Raw genomic sequence first — 18365 nt, 5'->3', positions numbered from 1 at the left:
CAATTTCTATGAATACAATATTTTATTCTATTGGCAATAATGAGTTTGAGTAAATGCTCATATGCAAGCAATTCAAGGTTTTTTTTGGAAGCTGTTAACTGTATTTACATGACAGAAAATAGATGCATCCTAATATATGTAATGTCTAAATCATATTAGCCAAGGTTTTTGATTTAAATGAATGTTAGAACTTATTTTTCTCTCCTCTTGATTTCTAACACCAAGATTATTTGAATGCTATTTGAATACAAGTGTTTTATATTACATGGATGTATATAGTAGTATGAACAGTTTTTAAAAAAAAAAAAAAAGGTTTATTTTAGTTTATATGATGCTGTTTTACCAAATGTGTAGTGTTGTCTTACTAGATAATTGAATTGAAAACTGTTAACTTCAGTTAAATATAACTAGTATTAAATTGATCAGGTGGTAGATGACGTACTGCTGCTTAGGGTAGGGGGTTAACTTGAGTGGTAAATACTACTCTAAGTTGGAGTTTACAACTCTAGGCTGGATGCAAGGTTTAATCCTTACATTATTTTCACTTGTTCATTGTTATTTGTATATAGTTTTGACATCCACAATATATTTTGTACATTCATTGTCACTACAAACAAAATTGAATCCTATACGAAATCCCATAAGAGATTCAATAAATACAGCTATATTTAAAGGTACACCTAAAGGAGGAGATGTAACATTACTTATCTTGTTATTTGTTATTTTGATCATAAGATTCTTAAGTTTTAATAATGCCAAATGACATCTTTAAAAGGAATTTCTTTAAACATTAATGGATTGAATAATCCATGTAAAAGGGCAAGCCTAATAAGATACATTAATTTACATAAGGCCAACTTAGTCTTCCTACAAGAAACCCATCTCTTGAAAAAAGATATTAATAAACTAGCCACAAACAAATATACAGTATTGGTTAGTTCAGAGTACACTCAGAAAAAAAGAGGAGTGGCTATTTTATGGAATAAAAGTATGCCCATTCCTAAAACCATTACGTCTTATCAGGATGACAAAGGAATGTTTTGTATGGTTACAATACAAATTAATGGGAAGACTTACACTTTAATTAATGTATATTGGATACCTGGAATTGGTATTAATACAGTGAAACATCATCTTGATAAGATCATATAATTCTCTATAGGAGATATTATTTTAGCTGGTGACTTTAATTGTATACTACATGAAAGTGATACGACCACTATAGGAAAGAGAAGAATTACATCTAATGCAAAACATTTAAAGGATTTTGCTAATTCTTATCATTTGAATGATATTAATAATCAGATAGATTCAAAATCATTACCATACACCTTTTTTCTAACAGATACAAAACTTATTCAAAAATAGATAGGGTCTTTATTTCTAACCAGATGGTAACAGATTTAATTAATTCCAAAATCATTTCATGTCCTATATCTGATCATAATTCAATTGTTTTGAATTCATGATAAAAAATACTCATAATGTTCAGATCAAAAGGATACCAGCATACTTAACTCAACTAAAAGACTATAAAGAATATATACTTTCAGAAGTAAAACATTTTTAGACATAAATAACACTCCTGAAGTCTCCATTGTTTATGTTTGGGATGCCTTAAAATCATATCTATATGGACAAAGTATCAGATGGTATAATAATAAAAGGAAATCTTGGGATAAGGAATTGTTAGATATTCAAAGTAAATTAGACTCTTATAAACATAATAATAAAGAAAATATTATGGACAAGAAAGTTATTGAAGAAATAAACAAACTAAATGAGAAATACAAAGAAATTTTAACTCATAAAGTTAAAATAACTTTAGAGAAATACAAGTTTTGTCTTATTCAATAAGCCCCAAATACTTACATAGACTTAAAAATAAAACAAAAGGTTGAATAAACAAAACCATATCAAAGAAATCTTTTCTCTAAGGAAAAGAAGAATGTTTCTAGTATACCAGAAATACTAGATGAATTTAGAAATCACTTTCACAAAATTAACCATAATAATATTAACATGGAACCTAAAGATAAAATAAATGAGTTTATAACCACAAATATGAATAAAAAGCTTAATAAACAACAGATTAAACTATTGGACAAGAGTATTTCATATACAGAAGTTATTACACAAATAAATAAGCTTAAATCAAACAAAGCACCGGGTAATGATGGTATTATACCAGAGATATATAAAATCCTTTCTAAAATACATATTCATTAATACATAAGGTTTTATTTTGGCCCAAACTGAGTTAATAACCCCCATCTTGGCAATATACATTTATTTCGCCAATTTTAAAACCTAATAAAGATCCAACTAGATGTTCTTCATATCGCCCATCTCATTACTTAATGTTGATTATAAAATGTTTATGAATATCTTTGCTGATAGATTGAAGACAATCATTCCGGCATTATAGATATAGATCAGACAGGCTTCATTGTAAATAGAAATACTTTTGATAATATAAGAAGAACTTTAACATTAATAGATTTTGCAAATAGGAAAAAGAAAGATTTAACACTTATTAGTCTTGATATAAGTTCAGCATTTGATTCAGTAAGTTGGGACTATCTGTTTACCTTAATGAAGTGCACAAACTTCTCGGATGCATTTGTAAATCTAATTGAACATTTATACAAAGGAACGTTGACTTATATTAAGGTAGGAACATATGTTTCACAAAAAATACCCATTCTTAAAGGTACAAAACAAGGATGTCCACTTTCTCCACTATTATTCACTTTAGTAATGGAGCCTTGGGCTAATTTGATCAGAAACAGTACTGACATAGAGGGTTTTGAAATAGATGAAAATACAACATCCAAAATTCAACTTTTGCAGATGATGTTCTAATTACATCAGCAGGATCTAATTCTTCTATACAGTCTCTATTTGATAACATGATGAATTTTAAAAGTATTTCTGGTTTAATATTCAATGAAGAAAAAACTAAAATACTACCTATATATACACGAAAAAATATTCTCATTAGTGATTTTACTAAATGTGTACCCAATTCAGGTCAGATAACTTATTTAGGTATAATACTATCTAAAGATATTAAATCTATTATATATAATAATTATAATACTTGTTTTCTTAATATACAAAATCTTTTTAATACCTGGAATAATATGTTTTTTACTATGGAAGAGAGACTTACAATTATTAAAATGATAATATTCCCCAAGATTTTATACTTAATACAATCAATAATACTTCCACCTACAAAAATAATTATCAAGAAACTGAACACACTAATGTTAAATTTCTTATGGGCACCTAATAGACCTAGGATTGCATTAAAGAAACATACTAATAGCTGGTCTCAAGGGGTATTTCTTTTCCAGACTTTAATTTATATACTATCTCTTCTATTGTAAAAGTTATTACTTTATTAATAGATCAGTCATATGTCACAAAATGGAAAGATTATTGGGAGCTAATTAGTGTACACTTCATGAAAATCTCCTTAACACATAAAAATATGATTGTAAATAACTCCATGTTATGGTTACTAAAGGAATTTTGTACTTCACCTATTACACCTAAACATATGGCTTGTTACCCATTAAATATTATTATTAGTTATCGTAACTTTATATTCATGCACCCTAAGTATAGGGAATGGAATTTTATTGTATTTCCTATAATGTATACTCAGGGTATGCTTTTGTCATCTACTTCTGAAGGAACTCATTTAGCTATAGATAATGATCTAAAGTACTGGTATCAGTTGATATCTGATAATAAAGTTAAAAATCTAGATTTCTTAAAACAAGAATTTGATCTAAGAGAAACTTGCTGGTTAGAGGTTCAGACCTTTAGACAACATCTCATTAATAAAATAGATTTAATGTCTATAACTGTTAAAGAATCTGTTCCAACACTGATTGATTACTTGATATTAAATTTACAACATAAAGTTTCTGATAAAGGTAAACTTTCATATATACATAAAGTTATCAGACAAGAAACTTTTACAGTGTAGATTCATACTGGAATTATTTCACTTCTATTAATGGGGACCCACCAAATCAACAAGATAAACAATATATATTGGAATCTGCTTATAGAACTACGTCTTCCATTGTCTGGAGACTTTATACATGGAAATTTTTACATAGATCTTTTATACACCTTTGATGATGAATAAAATAAATAATAAAGATAATCTATGTAAGAGATGTAATGTAGAAATTAATGCTGACTGGGCTCATATGTTTTATGACTGTATAAAATTGAAAGAATACTGGAAGTCAATTAATGAATTTTGCAGGCTCTTTTACAGATAATTTCATTATTTCTAAATCTCTTATATTATTCAACACACCTGTACCTCAAAGTGTTAAAAAGGTTAAGCTTCCCTTGTTATGGTCTATTCTAGCAGTGGCTAGGAAAATAATAACTAGAAATTGGATTTCAGATACACCTCCTTCGTTCAATGAATTTAAAAATGTTATGAATATATAGTGTGCCATATGGAAATAAACACAATTAGGACTAGAACAAATAGAAAAACATCTTATTTTATTGTATGGGATAATTTACAAAATTTGTTAAAAAAATTTTAATTTCAATAGCATGGTATTTTAGTTTAATTAATTGATCTGATTGTAGTGGATGTCTTTGTAAATACTTTAGTTGTTTTGTTGAATATTATAATAATACCTATTTTTAATTACTTGTATAAAATTGTTATGATATTTCTCTTATATGTTAAAACAATAAACCTGTTTTGAAAAAAAAAAGAAAAATGTAGAAGGCAAGTGATCTCCACTTATGTGTAAAAACTGTATGAAATTCAATGGGCTAAGAATAGATCAGGCTGGTGTGTGTGTGGCAGTGTGCTTGAGCAATGCAGTGTTTGTAAGGGAAACTGGGTTTATCATAAACACCTGAAATTTGTTGGCTGGATGCCACAATATTCAAGTGCACATACTGAAAAAAAATGTAAAACAGCACATTCCAGTGTGCAACAAGGTGCTGAAAAATGTCTAATCACAGCTTTTTTTCATGGCATATTTTTACTTCTCATTTTTATATAACTGTAGCCTTGAAATGGGACACTGTGAGGTAACTTCAGACTGTTGACTGTATGATGGTCTTCATAATGATCACTGCTGTACTAGCCTTAGCTACATGGGTTATGTCTCAAAGGGTACAACAGCTGAGCAGCATGTTCTTTGTGTTTCACTGTTGCAGTCATTACATTCAGGGTAATCTGCTGTCAGGTTTCACTCAGTCAGCCTGAATTCCAAAGTCTTGGGTCCTGCGTCGGTTGCTGTCTCCTCTTTCATGACGTCAGGTCGTCAGGGGTATAAAACATGCAGCCGACGCCGTTTTCTGTAGTCTTTCATGCCACATGGTGCCCGAAGCAGAAACATTTTGCAAGTGCCGGTCAGCCGACTACTGAAATATTCGAGTTTGAGTTTCAGAACCAAAGTCTTCACTAAACTAAGTACCCTGTTGGGGAAACTTTTTTCTTGCCTTTTACGGATGTCAGAAAAAGTTAATAATTGTATTACTTGTGGGAAGCAAATACCTCATAAGGATTTCCATTTATACTGTATTGCTTGCCTAGGCTGTGATCACAACATGCCTGGCTGTTGGTTTTGTGCTAGATTTAACCAACGCACTATTAAGCATCAGTATATTTTTGATTCAAAGTATTTTGGAAACAGTATCCAAAACAGCAAAAAAACAGCAAAAAAACGATGGCAGCACCAGGAAATAATGTTAGAGATTTAATCCATAGATTCAAGACAATATTCCAAGTAAAATACAAGCCAAAAGTAAGCGCTTTCGTCTCCTACAATGGAGACTTTTTCAGGCTGATGGCTTACACATAAACAAAACCTATTTAAATACTAAAATAGCAGTCAATTAAACATAATTGACAATTAATCATTAAAAGCTGAATTAACTGTTCTTAAAACAACAGTCAGCCTAATGCTGACAAATACCTCTAACTAAAATCCCTAATGCTTCAGTCCCTTCCTTTTTAAATACACCATAAATTATTCTCTGTTATTAAGTCCTGGGGGAAAACATGCATTTAATCTAACCTGCCAGCAGTATTCCAACCACCCTAATTCTTCTTCTATATTAATACTTTTGACATTAGGATGCACTGAATCTATTACCAAACACTTAAAATTGATTTTACATATATTTTCCACATAATGCTTACCCATAGCATTTTTTACATCACCCTTACCAATAGCATAGTGGTGTTCATAGATTCTCCTATACAATTCTCTTTTAGTTTTACCTACATAAAAGGAGCTACATTCTACACATATTAATACATAAACAACATTTTTAGATCTGCATGCGAATCTACCAGGGACTTCTACTAAAGTTTTATCAAGTCTAATTTCGTGACTACCAATGTATAAATATTGACAATAATTACAATTGAAACACTTTACCATTCCTTTCCATTCTTCCACAGCCTTATTTTTGTTTAGCTTCTTTTGAAAAAAGTCTTTAAAGTTTTTCGCTCTTTTTTGTACAAATTTGGGTTCATCTCCTAATTTCTGTATAATTTCACTATTTCCTTTTAGTATTCCCCAATTCCTTCTAACTATACTTTTGATAGTATTAGAATCTGTACTATTTTGTAGTGCTAAAGCTGTGGTAAAGTCTACAGAAATTTTCTCCTTTGGTTTATTGACAATTATATTATTCCTTTTCATCATTTCTTCTGCCATCACCTTATCTGCCATCTCTTGGGGGTAACCTCTAGTTAACATTCATTTGCAAAGGTTGTCAGCCTCTACAAGAAAGATTTCATCATCTTTCGTCAAATTACTAATTCTATTTATTTGACCTTTGACAATGTTCCACTTGGTCTTTTTTGGATGTAAACTTGAGTAATGAAGATACATGTTATTTTGAAATTCTTTTTTATGAATTTTGGAAACTAATTTACCATCTGTTTTATAGATCATAAGATCTAAAAAATTAATTCTTTCTGTATTGAAGTTATGCGTAAACTTAATATAGGAACAGACATTGATGATATATTTCAAAAATTCATTTAATTCATCAACAGTGCCATCCCATATTATCAGAACATCGTCAATAAATCTCAACAGTTTGATAATATTTTTTGCAAAAACACTTTCAAAAATATTGGCTGACTCCCATCCCTGCATAAAAATGTTAGCATAACTAGGGGCTAACTCAGCACCCATAGCAATCCCATTTGTTTGCACAAATAGTTGATCATAAAATTCTAAGTAATTGTAGCTCAAAACCAAATCTATCATCTCCATTAGCAATCGCACTGTGTTAGAAGAAAATTCTCTAGATTTTAGTAGCTCCATTCTAACCATCTCCATGCCTTCTTTGTTTGGTATCATTGTATATAAAGAATTAATGTCTAAAGTTAGTAATATATCAGAGTCAGAGACCTTAATGTTATTAAGTTTATTCATACAATCATAGCTATCTTTTATATATGTGACGCTCTTAGGTACCACTTTTTGTAGATGTTTATCTACTAAAATAGACATTCCCTCTGTCTTACTATTTCTACTGGCTACTATTGTTCTATGGATTTTAGGTATTCCAAAAATCCTACTAATCTTGGGATTATTATTAGTTATGTTTCTTTTCATTTTCTCATCGATTCTTCCAGCATAGAACCACTCATCTATGCATGATTCTATTAATAAGAATCCCTTCTTTATTTCTGTTAGATTAACTGGTTTATAAAAGTTGCAATCAGAAAACATTTCTTTCATTTTTCTTTCATAATCATCTCTGTCCAACAAAACCATCGAACCTCCTTTGTCAGCCTTAAAAATAAGTATGTTTTCATCTTTAACTAAGGCATCAAAACATTCTTTCTCTTTTTTAGTTAAGTTATAATATTTAAAGTTGGTATCATTTTCTAACATTTCAAGCATCTGCATTTCACACACATTGAGAAACATTTCCAATTCTTTAGATAAAGGTGGATTATAACTGCTAGGTTTATAAAATTCACAGTTTTGTTTTTGATTTCCAAATATTAATTTAAGGTTTAATTTCCTCACATAATCTCTTAACTCATTGATCATCCATAGTTTATTTGCCCTTTGTGCCGGGGTGAAATTCCACCCCTTACTCAGTACATAGCAGTAGTAAGAATATTTCTTATGATGACTGCTGTGTACTGAGTAAGGGGTGGAATTTCGCCCCGGCACAAAGGAGGAAATTAAACCTTAATGGTTTGATGGTTTTGTTGGACAGAGATGATTATGAAAGAAAAATGAAAGAAATGTTATCTGATTGCAACTTTTATAAACCAGTTAATCTAACAGAAATAAAGAAGGGATTCTTATTAATAGAATCATGCATAGATGAGTGGTTCTATGCTGGAAGAATCGATGAGAAAATGAAAAGAAACATAACTAATAATAATCCCAAGATTAGTAGGATTTTTGGAATACCTAAAATCCATAAAAATATTGATTCACCTCCTTTAAGACCAATAGTAGCAAGTAGAAATAGTAAGACAGAGGGAATGTCTATTTTAGTAGATAAACATCTACAAAAAGTGGTACCTAAGAGCGTCACATATATAAAAGATAGCTATGATTGTATGAATAAACTTAATAACATTAAGGTCTCTGACTCTGATATATTACTCAATTTAGACATTAATTCTTTATATACAATGATACCAAACAAAGAAGGCATGGAGATGGTTAGAATGGAGCTACTAAAATCTAGAGAATTTTCTTCTAACACAGTGGGACTGCTAATGGAAATGATAGATTTGATTTTGAGCTACAATTACTTAGAATTTTATGATCAACTATTTGTGCAAACAAATGGGGTTGCTATGGGTGCTGCGTTAGCCCCTAGTTATGCTAACATTTTTATGCAGGGATGGGAGTCAGCCAATATTTTTGAAAGTGTTTTGGTAAAAAAAATATTATCAAAATGCTGAGATTTATTGACAATGTTCTGATAATATGGGATGGCACTGTTGATGAATTAAATTAATTTTTGAAATAGATCAACAATGTATCTTCCTATATTAAGTTTACGCATAACTTCAATACAGAAAGAATTAATTTTTTAGATCTTATGATCTATAAAACAGATGGTAAATTAGTTTCCAAAATTCATAAAAAAGAATTTCAAAATAACATGCATCTTCATTACTCAAGTTTACATCCAAAAATGACAAAGTGGAACATTGTCAAAGGTCAAATAAATAGAATTAGTAATTTGAAGAAAGATGATGAAATCTTTCATGTAGAGGCTGACAACTTTTGCAAAAGAATGTTAACTAGAGGTTACCCCCAAGAGATGGTAGATAAGGTGATGGCAGAAGAAATGATGAAAAGGAATAATATAATTGTCAATAAACCAAAGGAGAAAATTTCTGTAGACTTTACCACAGCTTTAGCACTACAAAATAGTACAGATTCTAATACTATCAAAAGTATAGTTAGAAGGAATTGGGGAATACTAAAAGGAAATAATGAAATTATACAGAAATTAGAAGATGAACCCAAATTTGTACAAAAAAGAGCAAAAAACTTTAAAGACCTTTTTCAAAAGAAGCTAAACAAAAATAAGGCTGTGGAAGAAAGGAAAGGAATGGTAAAGTGTTTCAATTGTAATTATTGTCAATATTTATACATTGATAGTCACGAAATTAGACTTGGTAAAACTTTAGTAGAAGTCCCAGGTAGATTCACATGCAGATCTAAAAATGTTGTTTATGTATTAATATGTGTAGAATGTAGCTCCTTTTATGTAGGTAAAACTAAAAGAGAATTGTATAGGAGAATCTATGAACACCACTATGCTATTGGTAAGGGTGATGTAAAAAATGCTATGGGTAAGCATTATGTGGAAAATAGATGTAAAATCAATTTTAAGTGTTTGGTAATAGATTCAGTGCATCCTAATGTCAAAAGTATTAATGTAGAAGAAGAATTAGGGTGGTTGGAATACTGCTGGCAGGTTAGATTAAATTCATGTTTTCCCCCAGGACTTAATAACAGAGAAGAATTTATTGTGTATTTAAAAAGGAAGGGACTGAAGCATTAGGATTTTAGTTAGAGGTATTTGTCAGCATTAGGCTGACTGTTGTTTTAAGAACAGCTAATTCAGCTTTTAATGATTAATTGTCAATTATGCTTAATTGACTGCTATTTTAGTATTTAAATAGGTTTTGTTTATGTGTAAGCCATCAGTCTGAAGAAGTCTCCATTGTAGGAGACAAAAGCGCTAACTTTTGGCTTGTATTTTACTTGGAATATTGTCTTGAATCTGTGGATTAAATCTCAAACGTTATTTCCTGGTGCTGCCATCGTTTTTTTGCTGTTTTGGATACTGATTTAGTTAATAGCTTGCTGCTGTAGTTCAAGTATTTTGGAAACAGATTTAACTACCCAGAAATGTCGTCAGATAGCAATCCGACTACCGGAGTACATAAAAAACACAAAGAAAAGGACAGAGAAAGGCAGTCGAGATCCAAAACCGATGATGAAGCTTCTCCTAAGCCAGTCGCCGGTTCACTGGTACTCAGTGAGGCGCTTTCCCAGCCCTTGATACCCGCTACCTTCGAGTCGCAGGCCTCTACCAACACCCATATGGAGTCCGGCATGCCCAAGATACTCAAGGTATTGGACCAACGGATGTATCTCCCTCGGATGGGTCTGGAGCCGCTGAGCAGGCACCGGCTTCTGAGGGTGTTTTCAGACCTCAACATTTGTATATCAAACCGACGACAGCTGCAAAACCAAAGACAAAAGCAACTTCTAAACCAAAAAAAAATGACGCATGAGCCACATGCACAGGCATCTATGCCTAAAAAATAGATGATCAAAATGGCTGAAGACCTTATTACCTTGATCAGGGATACCCATCCCCCTCCTGATAGGAGGCCTAGGCAAGACACTGATTATGAATCTTCAGATCAGGTTTCTCTTTCTTCTGATTCCTCTTCTGATCAGGAATTATCTATACCTCCCTATGAGGATTCTGATGCTGAGGAGTCTGTTCCATCTGCATCACCTCCTAAGGATTATTAATTTGGAGAAACCTTGCATACTTTGAGGGAGCATTTTCACTGGGAGAGTCAAGACTTCTCAGAATCAAAAAAGAGGCTCAGGGATTTCCTTCTTTTCCCTCAGCACAGACCTTTAGCCATTCCCCCTGTTTTAGACATTGTGGATGATGTATTTTCAGAGTCAAGCTTGTCCCCTGACTCCTTACCTCCAGCTCCCAGTAAGCCTGACAGATATTACAGGGTCCCTGACTCTCATAATTTTTTATTTAGAGACCATGCTGCTGATCCTGAAACTGTTTCACAGGGTCCAAAGGGAGTTTAGGCCTCAACATCAAAAAATCCTACCCCCTCTGACAGAGATTCAAGGGCACTGGACAGATGGGGAAAAAAGGTTTATATGTCTGCAACCTTGGCAATCAAGGCCTTAAACTGTCAATTTCATATGCTTAAGTACCAACAACATGTTATGGGATTGCTGAAACAGAAAATTATGTTGATTTCAGGATGTGCAGAAAATAAAGAATTGCAGGAATTATTGCATGCAGCTGAACAAGTTGGAAATCATACTTTGCAATGTGGTTTTGATTCCTTACAGGCCTCCTGCAGGGCCGCAGTTACTGGATCTGTGATTAGGAGGCATGCCTGGTTAAAGGAACAAAATTTACCTGATCATGTTAAAGCTAAATTGCTAGATGCACCTTTACAGCATGATTCTCTGTTTGGTATTAAAGCAGAAAAGGTTTTAAAGAAAGTGGAAGACAACGTTAAGTCTATGCAAACTGTTAAAGACTTCTTACAAGTGCAGCCACCAAGATTCAGCAGACACTGGCCTACCAAAAATTGGTCCTTTCCTGTGTCAGACAGAGCTCAAAGGGGCAAATGCAGACGCCCTAAGGGTTCCAGATACCAGGCACAAGATTCATACAGGTCAAAGCAATGGGGGGCTTCCACCTCCAAGTCTGGAGGAGATAAAATGCAAACCTACAGAAAGCAATCCCAGTGACTTCCCTTTGCCTTCACCAAGCACTTATCTTTTGGCAGCACCCATAGGTGGAAAATTAGCACTTTTTGCTCATAATTGGCAGTTAATAACCCAGGACAAGTGGGTACTAAACATTGTATCACAGGGATACAGATTCCATTTCCACACTCTGCCAATGGCAAATGGTTGGCCAGATCTGCCAAAAAAAATCAATGGACAGAGGCACAGAAACAGGTTATGTCCCTCATGGATATGGGGGCCATTCAGACAGTACCAGAACAGGAAAAAGGACAAGGTTTTTACTCGACTGTTCTTGGTACCCAGAAAGGACAAGACCTGGCCACCAATACTGGATTTATCGATTTTGAACACATACCTAGACATTCCAAAATTCAAAATGCTGACTTTGCAGCAGCTTCTGCCCATGCTGGGCAAGAATGCTTGGCTGGTGACTTTAGACCTAAAAAAGGCATACCTGCATGTCCCAATAAGACAGTTGTGCAGAATATACCTCAGATTCAAGGTTGGCTTAATGCATTACCAATTCTCTGCACTGCCTTTTGGCTTATCTACTGTGCCCAGGGTCTTTACAAAGTGCCTGGCACCAGTAATTGCATTTTGCAGACAAAGAAGTATACAAATATATCCTTACTTGGACGACTGTCTCATTCAAGAAGAGAACAAGGACATTCTTCTTCGACACCTGACATTTGTTAAAAGGCTTCTAACATGCCTAGGGTACACAATAAACGAAAAGAAATCACAACTGGTACCCTCTCAAAAGATAACATTCCTGGGTGCAACCTTGAGTATAACTGCCCAGATGGCTTACCCCACGCCAGACAAGCAAAGGCAACTGACTGCTTACTTCAAACTGATGGCAACAAAAACCCAGTCTTCTGCAAGACAAATTCTGCAGGCTCTGGGCTTCATGGCATCCTGCATACTACTGATTCCATATGCAAGACTGCATATAAGGAAACTTCAGTGGTACCTAAAAAGTTTATGGGGTCAACATTGTCATAATCTGGAAACAATGATTCCTCTCATTCCCAGCCTGCAACAGGAGTTTCTATGGTGGGCAAAGGCATGTCACCAAAACATGGGATGGCCATTCACTCTACCCCCTGCCAGCCAAACCATGACAACAGACGCATCAGATTATGCCTGGGGGGGCCCACATGGCAGGAAGATGCATTCATGGCATATGGTCACCAAAACAAAACACTCTGACAGACGATTTAAGCAGAAACCTTATGGACTAAATCCACAAGTCTTCAGCATGATAACAGACAAATGGGGGAGCCCAGACATAGTTCTATTTGCCTCTCTTCAAATTTCTTTGGGTAGGAGTAGTTTACTGGGACTGGTTCAGAGTTTAATTAGGCTGTTGATCTTTCTTGTAGAGTAGTTTTTTGGTAAAAGGTAGAGGGATGCCTCTTTTCCCAGAGAGACTGAAGATTCTAAATCAGAACAGGAAGTTGCAAGGACAGATTCAGGGTTGTGTCCTCAGGTTTCTGACCAGATTCAGAGAGTTTCTTTCTCTGACAGTATTGCTAGAATGTCCCAGTGTTTTCAGTGGGAGGACACTGATGTTTTTCAGTCTCTTAAAATATACTTTGAGTTGTTACAGAAAGATTTTCCAGAACTTACACCCATTTCTCTTGCCTGCACTTTCTTGATTGTCAGCCAGCTGTCCATAAAAAGGGTAGACTAGATGTGTAAAGCTCATCTGTCTTTTAAAATTTTATACACTATTCCCAAACCTGATCCAACAGCTATAGCCTTATGCACCTGTTTTCTGAGGATGTGTAACAGGTACTGATGGAGGTAAGAAAGCCTGTTACTAGAAAATCCTATATTAACAAATAGAAAAGGTTTTCTAGGTGATCCCAAAGGCATAACCAGCACCTATTCAGGGCTAGTTGTTCTCTGGTTTTATGATATTTACATGAGTTACTATCCTATGGCCTTTCATGTTCCTGTATCAAGGTTTATATAGCAACCATTTCAGCATGTCTGCCCATGGATCCTCCTATTTCAAGGCAGTATGATGTCAAATTGTACTTGAAAGGGTTTTGCGTAAGAGGCCTCCAAGTAAATTGGTGACCCCTCTTTGGCATCTTAATATTGTGTTACCCATTTGAACTATCTAATTTGGTTGACTTGAGGTTCTTAACATGGAAGACAATTTTACTGATTGCTGTGACCTCCACAAGAAGAGTATCTAAGTTGCAGGGTCTTATGGTAAGTCATCCCCATCTCATTTTCCATATGGACAGGGTTTCTTTGAGAACTAAGCCTTCTTTCATGCCTAAAGTGGTATCTAAGTTTACTTTAAACAAAACTAACCATCGCCCCATTTTCCTTCCTGAATCTAAAAATGAGTGAAAAAGGATACTCCGTATCTTTTAATGTCCACAGACAACTCCGTTATCTTGACAGAACTAAATCTTTCAGCTCTTCAGATCAATTGTTAATTTCATTTGACGGTAAAAAGAAGGGATAATCTGTGTCAAAACAGTTTCCAAATGGTTGTTGAAGGCTGTTTTTTACATTCATCATGACAAGTCTATTCTAGGCAGGGTCAAGGCCCCACTGTACCAGGTCCCTGGCTTTATCTATGGCTTTTTGGAAAGGAAAGGGTTGGATTCTTGAAGTATTCTAGAAACAGCTACTTGGTCCTCTGTAGATACTTTTGCAAAGCACTATAAGCTTGATTCCTTCTGTGGGTTTAGATCAAGTTTCGCTAGAACCATTCTCCAGGGGCTCTTGGACCATTCTCCTTCCTCCTCCCAAGTATAGTTTGCTATGGTAATCTATCCATATAGCTAAAGCAAATGCAGCACTGATCAATATGAGGAACATAGTACAGTTGTTTAAGATGAACTTACCAGAGCAGTAGATGTTGGAATGATCATTGCTGTAGTAGCCCTCCCTTCCTCCCTCCATCCCCCTTTTTTTTTTTTTTTTTTATGCTAGGGTGTGGACATCTATTTTTGTTATCCCTAGCATTGTCCTTTAAGGGCTTGGCCTCCCTCTCTCTTGCTAGTAGGAAAGCTGTGAAAGGGTTCACATTCAAAGTTGTCTTTTAGTCAGCTCATCTTGAGCTGCTTGAACTTTTGGGCACATGGAAGGTGCTCAGAAACTTTGGAAGCTACACAGCTGTTATGTGCTTAGCAGGATATAACCCCATATAGCTAAGGCTACTGCAGTAGTTATCATTCAAACATCTACTGTTATAGCAAGTTCAATTCACACAGCTGTCTAATGCTTAGAACAAGAACACTCGTCCATCTACCTGCTTAACTGAATAAACTACTGAAAACTTCAACAAGCTGTCTTTATTCCTCCCACAGGGAGGGTATGTGAGAGAGAGAGAGTGACCAAGAGAGAGAGAGACGTAGATCTGCTAGCTAAAGTGATTTTATCTGGACTAATCCTTTATACTCTGTTTCTCTTTAGTTCTGTCACCCTCTGGGTCACAGTTGGGATATCACACTTCACTCGAACCCCCTGGATTACCTCTGTTTACCTCCCCCTCATTCTCCCTGCCTGCACTTTCAGGTGCTGATCAAACTTGAGTCACCTGGGCTGTTGTCACTGCTTTAACTGTCTGTGCCGGCAGCACATACTGTGTTTAATGCTACTTTTGACAACTATAAAATACAATAAATGTGCTCAGGAAAAATTAAACTAAAAGCCTTTTTTGTCATTTCAGAAGTAATATTTAGGACAAAGTATTCTTAACCCCTTAATTGCACTGGAGAAGCCAGAAGGGATGACTGGTAGCAAGTGGGGAAAAGCCAAAAGTGCAGTCAGTTATACATATAGACTCTTGTGAGTATAACTTGCTGTGGAATGCATCACTCTGACAGGGAATTGTCATTTTCCAGAAGCATATACCCTGCTAAGGTTGATTATAGCAAGGCTTTGCACCCTCTCTTGGTATCCACTGGAGGTAGGACATAGAGGTATCACAAATTTGTATTTATTTATTTATTTAGCATTTGTTAACTGGGAAAGTCCAACTTGGAACAAAGCCAATTTTTAGCGGAGGCCCGGGGAGAAACACTGCAGGCACATGGCTTTGTAATGTGGGAGGAAACCAGAGTACCCAGAGGAAACCCACATGAGCGCAGGGAGGACATACCGACTCCATACAGAAGGCACCTCAGCCGAGAATCGACCCAGAGAACCTCTTGCTGTGAGGCAGCAATGCTACCACTGCGCCGTCACAAAGTAAAGCTCTTAGTCCCCACACTGGATGGCAGCCGCTGTCATATATTACTCTCAGCATCACTGATATTGGAGAAGGTGAGTAATGCCTGAACTAGGGAAGAATCAAGATGGTTGTAGAGTGAAGGCAATAAAAGGTTTTAAGAAGTCCAGATATAAAGTCGCTACATACAGGCCTGTGTACCATCATGAGGGAATAGTGTAGTAATTACTGTACTGTATTAGTGCCATATGATGTTTTGAATTCATTTCCAGTCTTCAGCAGGATATGACAGGAATGGGGGTGGGAAAGAGCTTTACTCTGTGATGTTGCTATGTTCTTCCCACCACCAGGCAGCAAGAAAGACTGCAAGACCTTGTTTTGCAGTCCTTGTTTTGCTCAGTGTCAGTGGGTACACAAATCTGCAAAACCACTTTCTTCAAGGTTTTGTGTAACTTGAGGGCAATCTACTCTCTGCAGAGCTTTAGCTACTGCCCAAAGAGTACTTCCAAGGAACATAGGCCTCAAAAGATTAACTTTGATTAACTTGTGCTTTTAACTGGCTGATCTCTACAGCATAACATGTACATGTTACAGTGAAAGAAAGTATACTTTGTATTTAGGAAAAAAGGCAAAAAGTGTGTGTATCCCTGATTATTTCTTCATTTGATTTCAGAGGATAATGATGATTTTTTTACAATGGCTGAACGTCAGTACGTCATCAAACGTGAGTTGGAGCATCTTCGTGCAAAGGATGAGACTATGATTCCTGGCTACCCCCAAGCTAAGTTGTATCCTGGGAAGTCAATATGTAAGTTTTTACTTGAAGATTTTAATATAGCAGTTGTGGTATCAGCTGACAAAATCTGTAAAAATCAACTTGTTTAATGTTCTAGAAATAGCAGATTCACCTTTGCCAGCATGTCTTTCTGTGCCAAAATTTTGCAACAAATTTTAAAAGGCCCCAGAAATACTTTTGATGCAGTCTCACTAACCCTTACCAAATTGAAGACTTCCTATGCTTTTATGTTGAAACTTGAGAAAGTGCAGAAAACCTCCCCAGTTCCGTCTTGTATTCACTGTCATAAACATTTGTTTCTTTTTTGACATGCTCAGTATAAGGGCATTTATAACAAGCTAACCCATCCCAACATTCAAACCTCTTATTAATTCAAGCTGGCTGTATGCTGTTTAGGGGTAATTTTGCCATCTTTTAGGTGATGCACCAACACCCATAAAATTGTATGGTTTAACAAGTTTTATAAGTAGTAGATTTGTCCTAGTTTTTTTCCCCCATTTATGCTTCTCATTTCAATAGGTTTTGTGCATAAAGCACAATTACTTTCCATGGCCTTTAATACTGTACCCAGTTCTGTCTTGTTTGTCACATGGCTGAGATTTATGACATGATTATTGTCTTTTATTTTAAATATTACAATGGTAAATCCTCATACTCTGAGATCAGTAGATGAGGCATTTTCAAGTATTCATTTTGCAGGGATTTTATACAGGTCAAAATATGTGTGGTAAATGTGGGAAATGATCATCTGAATATAAAAACTATGCATCTAATGTTTGAGTGCTTTTATTGAAACAAAATGTCTAGAAAAATGTGACGTGAGTTCAAGTGCAGATGAGATGTAGCATCTACATATGAGATCAGCCTGTCAAACAGTAGGGTGGGCATGTAAGCTAAAATTTAGAAATACACATTCAAAAGAATTGTGTAATATGTGGAAGCAATAGCTTTTTATCATAATGGCTTTTCTGTTCTGTCAGTATTAACATGAAATGTAAATGGCATTAGAAGAATAGACAAAAACAAAAATAATTGAATTATATTAAGAAGTATAGGATGCAAATAACAGTGCTACAGGAGACACTTGAATGGAAATGAGCATGGGAATTTAACAAAGAAAGGATTTACAAGTGGACATTGAGCAAAAATATAAGTAAAAATAAAAATACTGATTGCAAAAATGGAGCCAGTAGTGATAGAAGAAGGGAAAACAACAGTAATGGTATATTTGCAGAAATAAGGAGCTATTAATGGGGGGGATGATTAAGTTGTCATGTACTTATATTCTGCCTAAAACTACTATTATGAATTTTGGTAGCGATAATAA

General features: G+C 34.7%; 1 protein-coding gene across 3 annotated transcripts in view; it reads left to right on the top strand.

The window, feature by feature from the left end:
- The window catches only part of ANO10 (anoctamin 10), a 1956032-nt gene that overhangs the window by 356730 nt on the left and 1580937 nt on the right, over positions 1-18365 (top strand). For all 3 annotated transcript variants that reach the window (XM_044065053.1, XM_044065056.1, XM_044065055.1), the window contains exon 4: positions 16916-17050. In XM_044065053.1, coding sequence (XP_043920988.1) covers positions 16916-17050 — 135 coding nt within the window. The remainder of the gene's footprint in view (positions 1-16915; positions 17051-18365) is intronic.

Source organism: Protopterus annectens, chromosome 3.part0 (genome assembly GCF_019279795.1).
Source record: "Protopterus annectens isolate FY-2018-M chromosome 3.part0, PAN1.0, whole genome shotgun sequence".
Lineage (NCBI taxonomy): Eukaryota > Metazoa > Chordata > Ceratodontiformes > Protopteridae > Protopterus > Protopterus annectens.
Note: the sequence above shows the minus strand (reverse complement) of the source record. Positions and strands in the feature narration are given on the sequence as shown.